The 15,047-nt window shown below is 40.4% G+C and overlaps 1 protein-coding gene across 1 annotated transcript; it reads right to left on the bottom strand.

Annotated features, from left to right (window-relative positions):
• Positions 1-3,487: 3,487 nt before the first annotated feature.
• On the bottom strand, positions 3,488-8,241 carry LOC100280694 (pyrophosphate--fructose 6-phosphate 1-phosphotransferase). The gene is made up of 14 exons (NM_001153613.2): positions 7,912-8,241; positions 7,140-7,468; positions 6,932-7,013; positions 6,467-6,540; positions 6,275-6,386; positions 6,068-6,163; positions 5,885-5,986; positions 5,716-5,790; positions 5,426-5,566; positions 4,951-5,067; positions 4,427-4,531; positions 4,253-4,333; positions 4,004-4,132; positions 3,488-3,908 (listed from the first exon to the last, which is right to left on the bottom strand). Exons 2-14 carry the CDS (start codon positions 7,433-7,435, stop codon positions 3,741-3,743), a joined length of 1,578 nt encoding a protein of 525 aa, NP_001147085.2. The 5' UTR covers positions 7,436-7,468; positions 7,912-8,241; the 3' UTR covers positions 3,488-3,740.
• Positions 8,242-15,047: the final 6,806 nt, after the last annotated feature.

Below are 15,047 nucleotides of genomic sequence, written 5' to 3'. Positions count from 1 at the left end.
TAAGTATCCGATACAAACCTATCTAGTCAAGGAGAACTAACTAGTGGTACCCTAATTTCATAGACCCACCACCAATTGTACAAGACTCATGATAGTGCAAGGTTTGGGGAGTCATCTAAGCTTAAACATTTATGAGGGATCATGCTACTTCACGCAAGAACAACATTTGCATGAACAGGTAGAACATTAAGAATGACATTCACACAACAATTGTGATTCATTATGGCTTGCTGTTACATGGTGATCTCTATCTCCAATAATTTGTCCATCATGTTGATATCCATCTCCATGATGTAGGTATGTCATCCTTCAAGTGATGAGTTCTTCATGAGCTAACTAATGTATGCTAGTAAACAAATTACATGTATGCGTTAGATCATCACATGTTGACATGCAGATCATTACATCAGATTTGACTATGCATATGGTTCCAGCCATATTGACATGTTCATGACATGTAGGCCATGAATAAATTGCATGCATGCACCATATACACATAATAGCCATACCGGTCACAATAGAAATCCTAAAAAAACAAGTTAGGTGTTCTGACGTCTAAACTTAAACCTCTCGAAACCCAAATTTGGAGGTGAATTTGGGAAATATAATTTCGCTTGATGCGGCAAAGCCACAAAAATTCATGTGTAACTTTTTTTTGTAGATCAATTTGTGTATAGAACTCTCCTCAATCCAAATTTCTTACAAAAAGTTATGATCGTTTTATGGTAAGACATCATCACAACGATAAACCTGAATCGGTAGTATATCCAATATACTACTGCACATCAAATGCTTGCGGCGTATGAAACTGGGTTTTTATTTGACCAATCACATTGATCTAATCTTGCTTCAACTAGTATTATGTGTATCACTTAACTCTGATGGTGGAATACCGACTAGTAGGAGTAGTTCGTTACATGACCATTGCATCAAGAACAACGAAAACCATTCACAGATCATCCAGAAATCACGCATATCCCTATATGTACACGTCCCGAACCTAAAACTTAATAGCTATGGCTTTGTTAGTTCATGTGCACCATATGTGCACCAAAGTCTCATGTGCACTGAATATGTTCCCATAATTCAAACACTTCTTATTTGTAGCTATAGAAGATTTTCTTATACTAACATTGTCTTGTGTCATTGTATTTCAACTTTCACGCCTATGACATCCCTTCCTATAGACATGGAGATTTTAGATACGATAATTACTTCTTCGGATGTCATAGAAGATATATCGAGTGATCCAGACGACATGAAATATGATCTCTAGTTTATGTATCGTGTGTGTTTAAGACTCATATATTATGTGGTTAAAACTTCAGTGAACATGTATGATCATTTATGTATGGACTATATATTATATATTTGTGTGATTAAGACTTGTATGTGGATGTGAATGAACAATCGTGTTTTAAGACTTATGTATTGTGTGTTAAACTTTATGAGTGGACAATCGTGTTTTCCGATTACAGTTACCTTTTCTCGATCGATTCCGAGCTATTTTGATCAGATTTATCCATTTTGGATATAGTGGAATTTATCGATCGTTATCCATTTCCGACTTTCCTGTTTTCCGAGTATGACCAAAGAAAAAATTACAAAGGTGAAACGGTGAGAGAGTTTTTCTGACCGTTACCGACCGTTTACATCCTTACCCATGATCGTATAGGACTGGATCCTCAAAAATAAATGCCTCATGAATGTGATAGTATGGGAGGCATGCACGACCATTATTTTACACGCAGAGTCGCAATCTTGCACCGGCGCGAGCTTGGGCGCACGCCAGCCCTGCCTAGGAACTCGGTCTACCACTAGCGATAGATGGTGGCTCGTCGGCGTTGGTTACGCTAGACGATTGAGGTATCGGTTGGGGCTCAATTATTCCACCAAGCTATTAGAGACCATGGCAAACTCTCTAGGCACGAAATGGGAGCAAGGAGGTGACCGAGAGGGCACGAATGGCAGCGAGGGGTGCTCGCCATGGCCATGAGAACTCTGGTGAGCAATTTAGGTCTAACTCGTGCGCGTTTGGACGAGTGAACGAGTTTGCACGTTCTATTACCTCCTAGCGCACCTCCTGGTGTTGAGCAGCAGCCGAGTACGCGCATAAGAACTCGGTCGACGATGGCGAGGGTACGACAAGTTCGAGTTGCCATGGTATGGGTCTTATACGGTGGTAGAGCTCCGATGGAGGGTTATCGTGGACTCCTCGAGCTCTAGCGAGCCGGTGGGGAGGTCGTGGATGCTCCGGTGTGGGTGGAACATCCTTTGAAGCTCCTGAATGGTGGTGAGGACACGAGTGGCGAGGGGAGAGGGATCTGGTGGCTGAGAGCTCGACATGGGGTGAGCAGAGCGTGCTGGGGTTGGGTTGTATAGGGGCACACCATTGGTTGGAGGGGAGAGGACATCGGCATGAGCAGATTGGTCGTTCACCGATTGAATGTCGACAGACTCACTTAGGGTAATGGTGTGGGCATCCAGGGAGGAAAGGCTAGAGTGAATGCCCACTTTATTCGTTGTTGAGTGACGAGTGTAGGGGCGGCGTTATGGCCTCGCAGAGGCGAGATCGACAGTGGAGGTGCCGTTTAACAGTGAACATGGGCGAGAGGTCGGGGATGACACATGGGCTCTGCACATCGAAGAGAGAAAGGTGTGTGTGCGTGGGAGTGGGCGAGTGGCTGACTAGCCGGTTCTACGAGCGGGTGTGGGCGCGAGCGTGGGCGAGTGCGCTGACAGGTCGTTCCCACCTGTCAGGGAGTGTGGGCATGGGCACAACCTTGGGCACAAGCTAGGCTGAAAAAGCCTGTTGGTTGCCCGGTCAAATCAAATGAACTTCAAATCACTTCAAAAAAAATAAAAAAATAGAAATATTGAGAGGAACAATTCGGTGAAGTTTGGGATAATTTCTTATTCGGGATTTTTATACAAAAATATTTTTCTCCCTTTCTCTTATTAGGGTAAAATAGATAAAAATTAAGTTAAAAGGAGAAATTCAAGTTCTTCGCAAGATTTGGAACATATTCTTTGGGAACTCAAGGAAAACTTATATCATGCAAAAGTAAGGTGTTACATTTGAGTAGATTTGAACCTTTTTGAAAATCCCCATTTCATTTGGTAATTTTTTATCTATTTTCATATGCTTAACCTTTTAAAGTTTAAACTCCTGAAACACTCTTGAATTCTCTATCTTGCTGCTTGTAAAGTTTCATATCGCAGATGTGCGACATTATTGGCCCCAACACTAACGGGCTAAAACTGCGGCACTGTCACTATGCTCAGAAAAGTCCCTGCCCTGCTTACAGAAGTCATCATTTTGCCTCTTTTCGAACTTTTTAGTATCTGTTGGTATCGGTAGCTTAATATTCTCCACAAGAACTTCAGGGCATTCAACCTTTGATTGAAGTGTTTCTTTATTTCAGACAATTTGCGAAGTTTTGGTGTATTTAAGATTTAGGCTGAATTTTTGAAAATCAAGCAAAGGTTGATCAAGCGTAAATATTTTATTAGCTATCATTCACTCATGAATCCTTCAAGATGATCATTTTGCCATACTAAGGCTATCCTGCCTATCTCACCTCTTATTTCAAACTTAGCCTATCTACAATGCAAAACAATGTTTTGCAGAACCATATGCTGCTAGACAAGGCCTGACAAAGCAATTAGGTCCCTTTCGCTATACTATACACAACCTTCCTTTACACTCGGATGCTACTACAAGCTTCCTTAATAATTGATCAATGGAAGTCTGGTTGCCCGGTTGAGGTCAGGCACCGGTGCCACATCCGACTGTTTGGATCAATAAACCTCGTGGATTTGATCACTTCCGGTATCGGCAAGTACACATTGTGTGTGTTGCACACCCCGGTTGTGATGCCGCTAAAACCCGCAAAGGCACCATGAACCTGTAGGGTTTACACAGAACAACAAACGGTTAGGCATGAAAACTAAAGGATTTTGTCAAGAGGCAGAGATGCAGCAAGGAGAAATGATGTCTTACAGCATTCTGACCAAGCACGGTGCACAGGATGGCATCGGATGCATTGGCTCGCACAGCGCGGAGCATGTATGTTGGATCAATATACTTGACATCAGAATGGACTCCTATGTCCTTAAAATGGGACTTGATCTGTGGCATGTCATGACCAAATTAAAATAAGGTTCATCACCCGTAAAACCAACACAGGTAGAGCCATTTCAACCAGTGCCTCATGCCCATTACAGTGGCTGAAGATAAAAATAGACTAACCTTCTGCTGAAGGTGCACACCAATGTCACTAAGAACCATGTTCCCTGATGCATCAGTTGCATTTGACTTTTGAAAGTATTCCTGAAAATGCATCAGAACATTAATTCTTGAACAATTTGTATAACCAAACCTATAGAAAAGAATATTATATCTTTTAATGCAACAGGATCTAACCTGTCCTGCTCCTTCAGCAACGCAAACCAGAGCAAATCCCTTGGTCTCTATCAGGTGTTCGAGATGTCGAAGAACTCCATTCGGTCCATCAACAGTGAATGGTACCTTCATTTTGGTTACCAAATATTTAAATTAACCAGTGTGGCACATGGGGATGGGTAGACAATAGAAGAGTTCGGGCATGTTCAGATTGCAGCCTAAGGTTGCCACAACTAAGCTTACAGTGTTTGGTTGCTGCACAACTTAACTAGCCTATCTGGATCCAGGGAGCTAACAGTCGGCCCTTAGTTTTGGATGCCAATAAGTGGGCTAAACATGAGCAAATTTTTAGTTAATAAGAGCTAATCAGGATTAATTGGTGGGTAGAACCCATTGGCCTTTATCAGCCCATATTTAGCCTATTATCACAAGATGATATTTAGCCTATTATCACAAGATGGGCCAATTTTTAGCCTTGGGGTCAAAACAGGGCCTTAGTAATTTGGTGCACCAGTCACGAACTCAACCAAACATTCTCGTCATACCTCAGGTATCAGACAGATATCTACTTGGCCACTTGACAGGGAGGCATGCATTGTGATGAAGCCGCTGCTTCTTCCCATCAGCTTGACCAGTCCAATGCCATGAAATGCAGAATGTGCCTAAAGTCCAATAAAATGTTAACAACAGGCACTCTGTGCATATGTTTAATAGTCCATCCATCCCAAAAAGAATGTCACTATGAGGTTCTCGCTGGTCAAAATTTCTTAAGTTTTGACTAGGTTAATACAAATATTAACAATATCTAAATCTCCAAAAAAAAGTTCATCATGAAGACATATTTAGAGATTCATCTCATAATACTAATTATGCACTATAAATATTAATATTTTCTTTTATATATGTAGTCAAATTTGAAAACGTTTAACTTCTTGGGAAATGAGAATGACACTCTTTATGGGACAGAGGGAGTAAGATTTATATGTGCTTCATAGACTAAGATGTTGCTGAAGCAATCACCTCAATGTATGCAGAGTTGATAGCTCTTTGTGCAGCTTCCACTGCAGTATCAAATCCAAAGGTCTTGTCCATCAGTAATATGTCATTGTCAATAGTTTTGGGGACACATACAATCGATACTTGCAGTTTTCTCTTGCGGCACTGCATTAAGAATTTGGGGTATTAGTAGTCACGGAAGTATGAGTCCCCACTCATGCTATATTTATCCGAAACAACAAATTCTTAATGCTATATGAGAGGAATTCAGATAAGCTACCTATTCATTACAATGAACGTTCGATTCAACATACCTCATCATGTATAGCATTAGCTCCAGCATGTGTTCCATTTCCACCAAGCACAAATAGCATATCAAGCCTCCTAGCCTGAATGTGCATTGTCGAAATTAAGTTGACGAATCTTTCAGTTAGTAATTATTGTAGACATATTTTCCAAAGTAACAGAAGGAAATACACTTGCCTGAATACTGTCAACAATGTCTGAAATGTTTGCACCACCGCGAGAGACTCCTAAGAAGCTACCACCAGCAAGATTGATATTTTGGACTACATGCCTAGAAAGCTGAATGAAGGAAAAAGAGTAAGTCCCTTCAACAGGTCTATCAACGTTTCCAGATTATAATGAAGTAGAAAAGAATCTTACTGGCACTTCTGATAAGTGATCCTCAAAAAATCCACGGAATCCATGCTGTATCCCAACAATGTTTTTCACCCCATATTTTTCAAGTGTAAGCACAATCTACAAGAGCACAAAATTGGTCAAATTCAAAGCTTAGAATGTTGTTCTCTAAATGCAATTTTAAGAAATTGGGTTCTAAACAATACAAGTTCCACACCAGTTCTAACCTACCTGCCGAATGACATCATTGAGACCTGGGCAGAGCCCACCACACGACACAATCCCAGCCTTCACATATTGAGGCTCAAAATATATTTGTTTGCGTGGACCAGCACGGTGCACCCTGGAAATGATAATCAGTTAGGTTAGGGAAATCAAAATGATTTCTATACTACAAAATTTGAATTCATGCAGTGGCACCACCATTGTTCAACCCAGCTACAATCAGGGTCAATGCAGTCAGCTCCAGCAGAAGTTGGTGAGGCAAACTTAATAACCTGAAGAAGCAATAAGTTTGTAAGGGTAATTTCTAATCCACCAATTGTTGTTTAGCAGACTAAACAAGTGAGCTTGCACACTTGACTATTTCCTATAAACTGAAAATGGCCTTTTTCTATTGAGAAGCCGTTCACGTTAAGTAGTATCACAAGCATCACTCAGCAAGATTGATCCAACATGGCCAAAAATCATCTTTTTCTGTGTTTTTTACATAGAGATCAAAACACTTGAAGATCAAGTCATAAATATATATTCACCGTATATTTATCTCCCAAGTGAAACAATTATATAAAAAGAATGTTGTGCTATATATAACTCAATGTAGAAAGAATTTTCTTGTGGACACGAAGGATGTCTCGGTAAATATATAATTCAATGCTAAACGCATACCTTCAAAAGTGCTCTGTCATCATCATTGACATAGCCGTTCCATGATCCTTGCATGGTACCATTCGCGTTCTCAAGAGGGGCTCTGTTGTAGACACAGTAACAATATTACACACATTAGACAAATTCTAATAGAAATTTTGGTCACAAATGATATAAATTAGGATTAGCATGAGACCAATCATAAGGAAAAGCAGAGGAAATATGTCACCTGCTCTTGAGAGAAAAAGTAGTTGGCCTCGGTTCCACATCAATTACATCTGTCAAGTGTGGCAAGCTGAAGCGCTTATCGAAATCCTCTTGAAACTGCGTCTTCCAGTCCGGATTCGAGAAGTCTAGTTGTGTCCGATCCACGGATACGGCTCTAGCAATCAACTGATCTGTCCTTTGTTTCCTGTCATATCCCACCCATCGCAATCTACTGCTGTTGGGTACTCCGAAACGGCATAAAACCTTGTGGCCTAGACTAATCGAACCAGCACCGCAGTCCATGGGCGCTACTGCCATTGCTTTGATTGATCAGTCCCGCATGCAAATATCCTGTGGAATAGGTTCCAGCTAGCTATCAGCCTATCAGTATGGGACAGAGGTATTCCTACTGTCTTACACTACATAGAACAAAGTTAGCTTGTACTGTTAAAAAGGCCGATGATACGAGCATCCAACAATATTGGAGACTGCGACTAAAGGTGTACAATTTTCCATTTGCATACTAGACCGCAGTGGGGGGAAATCATGATACGGCAGACCAAAGCCACCTCTCTTTTGCAGAGAGAAAAGGCAAGGGAAAAAAATAGGGATCGATCCCCTTCCCAATAGAAGGGCCAACCAATAGAACAAAATTCTACAATCAGTGTCATTGCCTGCCGCAAGCTCACAAAACAATCACAACAATCGCACCCAAAAACGATCAAACCAGCCGGCCGCATCAGCAAATCGAACCGGACAGAACGGGTAAGAGCACCACTGATCAGGAAACTCACCTCTCTCCGCGCCTCAAACCAGATTCGCCGGAGATGCCTGGCTGCGGCCTGCGGCACAGGCACGTGGTCAAGGTGATCGATGGACAGAGGGGACGGGGCCGAGGGGTTTGTTGTTATACGGCTCAGAAGCGGAAGGACGCGGCGGCGTCTCCGCCGCCTCCTCGATGTCTCCGTCCTGGTGTCTTGGAAACCTGTAGATTTTGTTTGTTCCTGGAACAATAAGGGATGAAAGCGCAGACTTACGACGAGGATGGATCGGCCGGTTGGCGCCGAGAAATTGTTGCCGAGATATGACGGGGTGGTGCAAGGAAGGCGGAAAAGTCGGGGCGCTGACTGCCATGCGGCTCATGTGTTTCCGCCAGGCGCCATGTCCACGCACGGCACGGGGTCTCCTTTTCGGCCACTTTTTTTTTTCTTTCTTTGGTCCAATTCATGTGGTCGTCCGTTGGACCGGTGTGTTGATGCAGTCCGGCCATCGGAAGGGCCGAGTTTTTCACGGGTATCCCGTTCATAACTATAATAATCTATCCATTCTAAAAATGCATAACTCAAATCTCAAAAACTAATTAAAGCCTACTAGTTAAGTGCTCTTACATTACTACAGTTTTTTATATATCACATAGATCTTATTTAAATTTAATAGTTGTTTAAACACGTTCCAAACTTTTATAATAATTTGTGCTTTGTTTCAAACTTTTATAATAATTTATGCTTTGTTTGAATTGTTCATTAAAATATATTTTATATGACGAATGAGAAACCATAATTCTAATACTTGCGTCGTTTCCCGTGAGGTGACTCATGCAGCAACAATCCCTAATGAATGTTGCCCCTTCCTTGTCCCCTCTCCGCCTTATCGCCACTAGGGTAAGCAGTTGAAAATCCCAGCCGGCTTACGAGAATAGTAGCGGCAGGTCCTCACGTGACCTACCACGATTTAGCCTGGCCCAAAAACGATTCAGCGTGGCCTGATCACCATGTCGTGCGTAGGACTAAGGTGTGACACGATGAGCTAAGCCAAACATGACTTGGTTTATTTTTCCTCTATTTTATAAAAAATATTCCTTTATCCTATAAAATAAGACATATTTTTTTTGAGAAATCTTTTAGATTGGAACTTTGACCATTAATTCTTTTTAAATATAACATCAACAAATACAAATTGAGCATCATATTAAAATATTTTTAATACAAATTTAAATATGTAACATGCATACACTAGAAATATATGTTTTTTTGTTGAATTGTTGATCAAAGTTTTAAAACGTTGACTTTTATAAAAACATACACGCCTTATTTTACCATTTAAATGTATGTGCTCTCATATACCCATCTGGCTGTGGAGAGCCAGGAGAGGAGGTGACGTATGGAGAAACTCATATAGAAGTAGATATAGAGATATTTGGATTGCAGCACCCGAGTCAATCCATCCCTCATGAGTCCATGCTGCTGAGAATAGCGTTGCCACGCGGTTTTTGACGGAATGGACATTGCTGAGAAGATACAGTGTCATGCAATTGAGTATGGTGTCATCATGCTAATTGAAGTTTTGTATGTTGTGCGTTAAGCTAAGACTGCAACGGCTAGCTTGGATATCCGATCCACTTTTCTTAGAGTTGTGGTCGTCTTTTACAGAATATTTTGATTTCTTTAGAGCAACTTCAAAAAGTTAGCTAAAAAGACTAGCCAAATTTACTGATTTAGCTACTCTCTAAAATAGATTTTAGAGAAAAAGTATATGCTAATCTAACAGACTCGGTAAATCTACGGACTGAGTAGAGAGTGAAGCAGGGTATCCAAAATTGGAGAGCGAAAATAGAGAAATAGAGAACCACTAAATTTGAAGTGTCGTTTACAAGTCTATTGGATATAATTTTTTTTTAATATTAGCTAAATTTAACTTTACAAAACCATATATCTAGTCTCTTGGAGTTGCTCTTAGACGTCTCAGTTTGACCACTTATCTATAGTATGTGATAGAGGCTGGTAAGACGGTGATCATCTACACTGATATCTCCAATACACTTTCAAAACCGTTTGTAAATAAACCCTCTTGCCACGATTAACAACTCTCTATGAGTTATAAAATTAAGACTATTAAATCACATAATAAAAATTTCTGTTAAAAATAGATGTTTCATTTGAATTTATTCTATATTATATGACAATTTCGAAAACAACTATATAAACCTTTTGACTGAAACTATATAAAACTCTCAACAGTGGAGGGAGAAAATACACTCACAATTGGTAGCTACTCAAATGTAATATGCTTTTTCCATGCTTATTTTTTTCTACAAAGATAAATTTGTGACCACACTTCTTGGCTTGGCTAGTCGTTAGTGGCGGAACACCCATTATAGCTTACTATGGCTAGAGCCATACTAAAAAACATGTTTGGTGTAGTGGTAAGTGCATACTACTGGTAATTAATAGGTTCCAAGTTCTGTTCAATAGGGTCAGGATTGCAGGAATAGGGCTGAGGCGACCAGACGGTGGAGGGGGAGTCATCAGCGGACTAGGGGATACTCCGGCGAGCAATCGCGTGCGACTAGGAGCATACCAGGGGAAATTAGGGGTAGGGTTAGATCAGTTACCTTGAGAGAAGGCTCAGGGGCTCACGAACGGTGTCCGGGGCATGGCGAGGACACGGGTCGACGACGACGAGGCAGAGAGAGAATTTGTGAGCGTGGACCGAAAGAAATAGAGGGGGAGGGAGCGAACCGAGGGGTGTCCCGGGTCATAGGTGACGAGGCGAAGCTCACCGAGGCAACAGACACGGTGAGGGCTCGACGGCGACCGCAGAACGGGCACAAGACCACGGCGAATGGCGGCAGAGCTCCCTAGGTGTGCGCGTGGTGCGAGGCGAGTGTTGAGGGCTGCGAGTGCATGAGTGTGGGGGAAGGAGAGCAAGTGGGGCATTGGGCAGCTAGAAAGGGGTCGGGGTGGGGATGGGTGCGGCCTTGGCAGGCGTCATGGGTGCGGAGTCCACAACAATGCGCGGGTGGTGCGAGGGCGGTTTAGGAGAGAAGGGTCCGACAGACGGGACCCATGGGTCAGCGAGAGCGGGCGAGCGAACGGGCGGCCGGGCTGACGAGCGGGGCCCGCGGGACAGCGAGAGAAGGTGCACGAGCACGGAGGAGATTGACACCGACAAGTCGGCCCCACTGGGCAGCGAGAGGGAGAGAGAGAAGAGAGAGCGGGCGCAGGACGACGCTGACAGGCTAGATGGGCCGAAATGGTCTTTCATTTTTATTTCCTCGAATTTCTAATTGCTTTTCTATTTTATTTTCTTTATGCATTGAAATCAAATTCAAACACCAATTCAAATTCAAATAATTTCAAACATGTGCATCAAACAAAAGGATAATTTAGGTTCAACATGATGCAACAATTCATGACTCACATAGTTTTGACAAAATAAATAATTACTCCCTCACCTAATTAACTTAATTCTAATCAAAAGAAAGAGAGAGAGAATCTAGAGAGAGACAAGAGGTAACACCTGAATTTGGTAAGCATTTAGAGAAGAAATTTTATACCCCCTAATTAAGGGTGTTACACAAGTGCCACAAAAGAGAGATCAAGCAAGAAAGAGCAACTCGTGTGTGTTTAGCAATTGCGCCTTGTGAGAATCATTGAGAGAAAGTGTGTGCTACCTCTTGTGATAATTTGAGTGTGGAGTTTTGACTCCCATTCATTGTAAAGCTAGAAAGAGCCCCTTACCTTTGTGGTTGGCCTTGCGGAGACTTTGGTCTTTTGTTGACAAAGAAAAAGGAACACTCACCGGTCTTGGTGACCGTGGGAGAGAGGGAAATGGTTGAAAAAGATCCGTCCTTAGTGGACTCCTCAACGTGGATTAGGTTCTTGGTGAACCAAACCTCGGTAAAACAAATCACCCATGTCACTTGTGTTTAATACTTGTGATTTGTTTGTCTTCTCCTTCTCTAAGTTCTCTTGCACTATTCTTTGTTGATATGGCTTTGTGTTGCTTCAAGTTAAATTCTCATATATAGAAGCAACGCCTTGCAAGAAAGAACTTGTGTTATTCCTCTTCTTATCTAAGCCCTCTTGTATTATTCTCCATAAACATTTTAGTTGTGTTGCTTTGTATTAATTCCGCATTCTTTGAAAGCAATACTTTTGCAAGCAAAGGACTTAGTTTTGTACTCCAATAATTGTTCATCTTGTTCTAACCGCTAATCAAGGGATCAAGCCTGGGTTTAAAGTTATAATTTTCAGGTTTCGCCTATTCACCCCCCTCTAGGCGACTTTCAATTGGTACCAGAGCTAGGCACTTCATTTGAGTCTAACAACTCGAAGTGATGGCTTGGAGAAAATCTCAAAAGAACAAGAAGACACCACCAAAGGAGAACAATGAGGTAACTCTTGAGATATTGCTTTCTGATTGTTCTAATTATGCTTCATGGTCTACTAATGTGATAAATGCTTTTAGGACCATAGACCCACAATTAGAACAAATCTTATACAAGAGTATTATATCTTCTAGTTATGATAAGAAAAATGCTTCTGAGGAAGATCGCATATGTTTACACTTAAATCATCTTGCTTTTGACATCTTAGGCAATTCTCTTAGCAAAGAAGATTATCATGCCTTCATAATTAGATATGATGAACCTATTCATAATACGCATGATATTTCGACTAGAATTAAAATTAGAGTTAATGAGTCCAAACATGTTATTTCATATGATGCTTCTACTTCCTTTAGTCCTTGTGAAACTAACCCTTTGAAGGAAGAAGAAAATGAACATTGGAGACCAAACGATGAATCCACCTCTCCAAAAGGTTTGTCTTCCCATTTGGATTCCCACATATGTTGTGTGGCTAATGAAAATGATAGCGGAAGCACAAATGAGGATGAGGAGGATGAAAGAAGCTTCATGCAACTCTACGCTCATCTAATCCTAGAAGATAAGGCGGTCATGCTAAAACTTCTAAAAAGAGCGAGAGAACAAAGCGAATCTCTTCACAAGCTAGAAGAAGTCCTCACCACAAAAATCCAAATCTTGGAAGAGTTGACTAAAGAACATGAGGAGCTAGAGTGCTCTCATGTTTATTTGGTCCAAAGGTATGAAACTATTTCAATTGAGCAAGATAACTCTTTATTATGTGTCGCTCAATTAGTAAATAGGAATACCTTGCTTAAGGACCAAGTAGAAAGGCTAAAAATTGAAAATCTAGCTTTTCAAAATATACATGATATGCTTCTATGTTCTCATGAAAATCTTATGGTTGATCATATCATGTTAAATATTGCTCATAAGGTTTTGATAACAAACTTAAAATCTCAACAACCTCACTCATGCACATGTGTTCAAATTGAAACTATGTTGCCATGTGCTAATGCTTGTTGCTCGCCAACAAGCAAATCCTTCTTTGAGCTTGAATTTTCAGGAATAAATAATGTTACATATCAAGAGCTCAAGAAGAAAATGAGAGGCTAAGAACAAGCTTGACACAACTAAAAGGGAAGTGCATTGCTCAACCTTCTCAAGATAACCATGATGACATGGTGAAGAAGCTTGAGACGAGAACAACCGTGGCATGCACAAAATTCCTCGAGGAAAATGTCAAGGACTTGAGGAATGTCAAGAGGAAGGAACAAAAGAAGAAAATCAATACATCTGCCAAAAGCCTCAACCATGCCTCCGTGCAAGGTAACATCCAAGGTAATGATCAAGCCACACTTTGCATTGAGAAAAGTAAGAAGTGTAGTGAATGCTTTGAAAAGTGGCACTTGATTAAGTCATGTACCTATATTAAAGAAAATGACTTGGTCATTAAGAAGGATGATAAAAAATGTTTTAGATGCTCTGAGAAGGGACATATAGTTAAGTCATGTCCCTATGTAAAACAAAAAGGCATAGTTTTAGAAAAGAAAATATTTACTAACCATGTAGCAAGCAAGAGACAAGGAAAGAAGAAATCTTCAAAACATGAAGATTGTCTCTGCTACATATGCCGAAAGAAGGGACATCTATGCGAAGATTGTCCAATTGGTAATGATCCCGCTACTAGCTTGTCAATTGATTCATATGTAACTAGGCAACCCAAAATTGCAACTTGTGCTAGAAAGGTAATGAGTTTACCAAGCGCTAGCACAAAGGACATTTGGGTTCCTAGATCTTTATTGACTAACCTTGATGGACCCATCAAGAGATGTGGACCAAAATATGCTTGATAAGCTATCAATCTTACAATATTTTATATCTCTAAGATTGACCCAAAGTTATTTTGAATTATTATATCTAAAACTGATATCATCTCGAGCAAGATATTGATGTTGTAGGGAATAAAGGATTATCCTGTGTGGAAAATCAAAACCTACAGCATGGAGGAAAGCCAAAGGATGGTAACACTTATGTCTTTAAGTGCAAGTATATTCAATTATCATTTCTCTTGTGTAGTCACATAGAAAAAGAAAGCACTTAAAAATGTTTTTAATTATGTCACCATTCTTTGGAGAAAGTTTCTCTCATATGGTAGATTGCATATTCATCATTTCTATATTATGGCAATCTACATGCTTTAAAAAGTTTTAAGTACCTCATGGCATGTTTTACATTAATTATCCTATTGTTGCCATGTTCTAGACATAGAAAGAAATATTCTATGTTCTTAAAAGAATAAGGTGTCATATAAGGAATTCAAATCCTTAGGACACTTATAAAAGGGAATTTCTCTTTATGACTAGAATCGTGAGACTAATGCTTTTGTATAAGTGACTTAAGTAGTCTCACATCTAGAGAATGAGTTTCTCTATGGAATGCGTAATCTAACATAAAAAGAAAATCAATCCAATGATTTGTGATGTATTTCTTCTTGCTTAAATTGGATATGTTTCTTCTACATTAATCGCTCTCCATGTTATGAATTAGATTTGTTCCCATGATCTTGAGAGATTATATATGCTTGTTTTATGAGTTAAAGTGGTGTATAGTATCATTTATGGAATAATCTAGTTCATGTCATGAAGTTTCCATGCTTCAGTAATCTACCTGTCATTCCTACTCAAAAATGATTATTAAAAAGGAAACTAGTGCTTGTGTTACTAATGACATCTCTCTTGAGCACATTTACGAAAATCTACAATAGAGTGAGTGCATGTTCAA

This window comes from Zea mays, chromosome 1 (genome assembly GCF_902167145.1).
Source record: "Zea mays cultivar B73 chromosome 1, Zm-B73-REFERENCE-NAM-5.0, whole genome shotgun sequence".
In the NCBI taxonomy this organism is placed as follows: Eukaryota; Viridiplantae; Streptophyta; class Magnoliopsida; order Poales; family Poaceae; genus Zea; species Zea mays.
This window is presented reverse-complemented; position numbering and strand designations above follow the sequence as displayed.

Bases quoted from the DNA above. Each gene is read 5' to 3' on its own strand.
- LOC100280694 (NM_001153613.2), bottom strand. From the start codon at position 7,435: ATGGCAGTAGCGCCCATGGACTGCGGTGCTGGTTCGATTAGTCTAGGC. The intron at 6,541-6,931 runs GTATGCGTTTAG...TTGCTTCTTCAG, and splicing joins ATGACAGAGCACTTTTGAAG to GTTATTAAGTTTGCCTCACC. The intron at 6,387-6,466 runs GTGGTGCCACTG...TATCATTTCCAG, and splicing joins TGTAGCTGGGTTGAACAATG to GGTGCACCGTGCTGGTCCAC.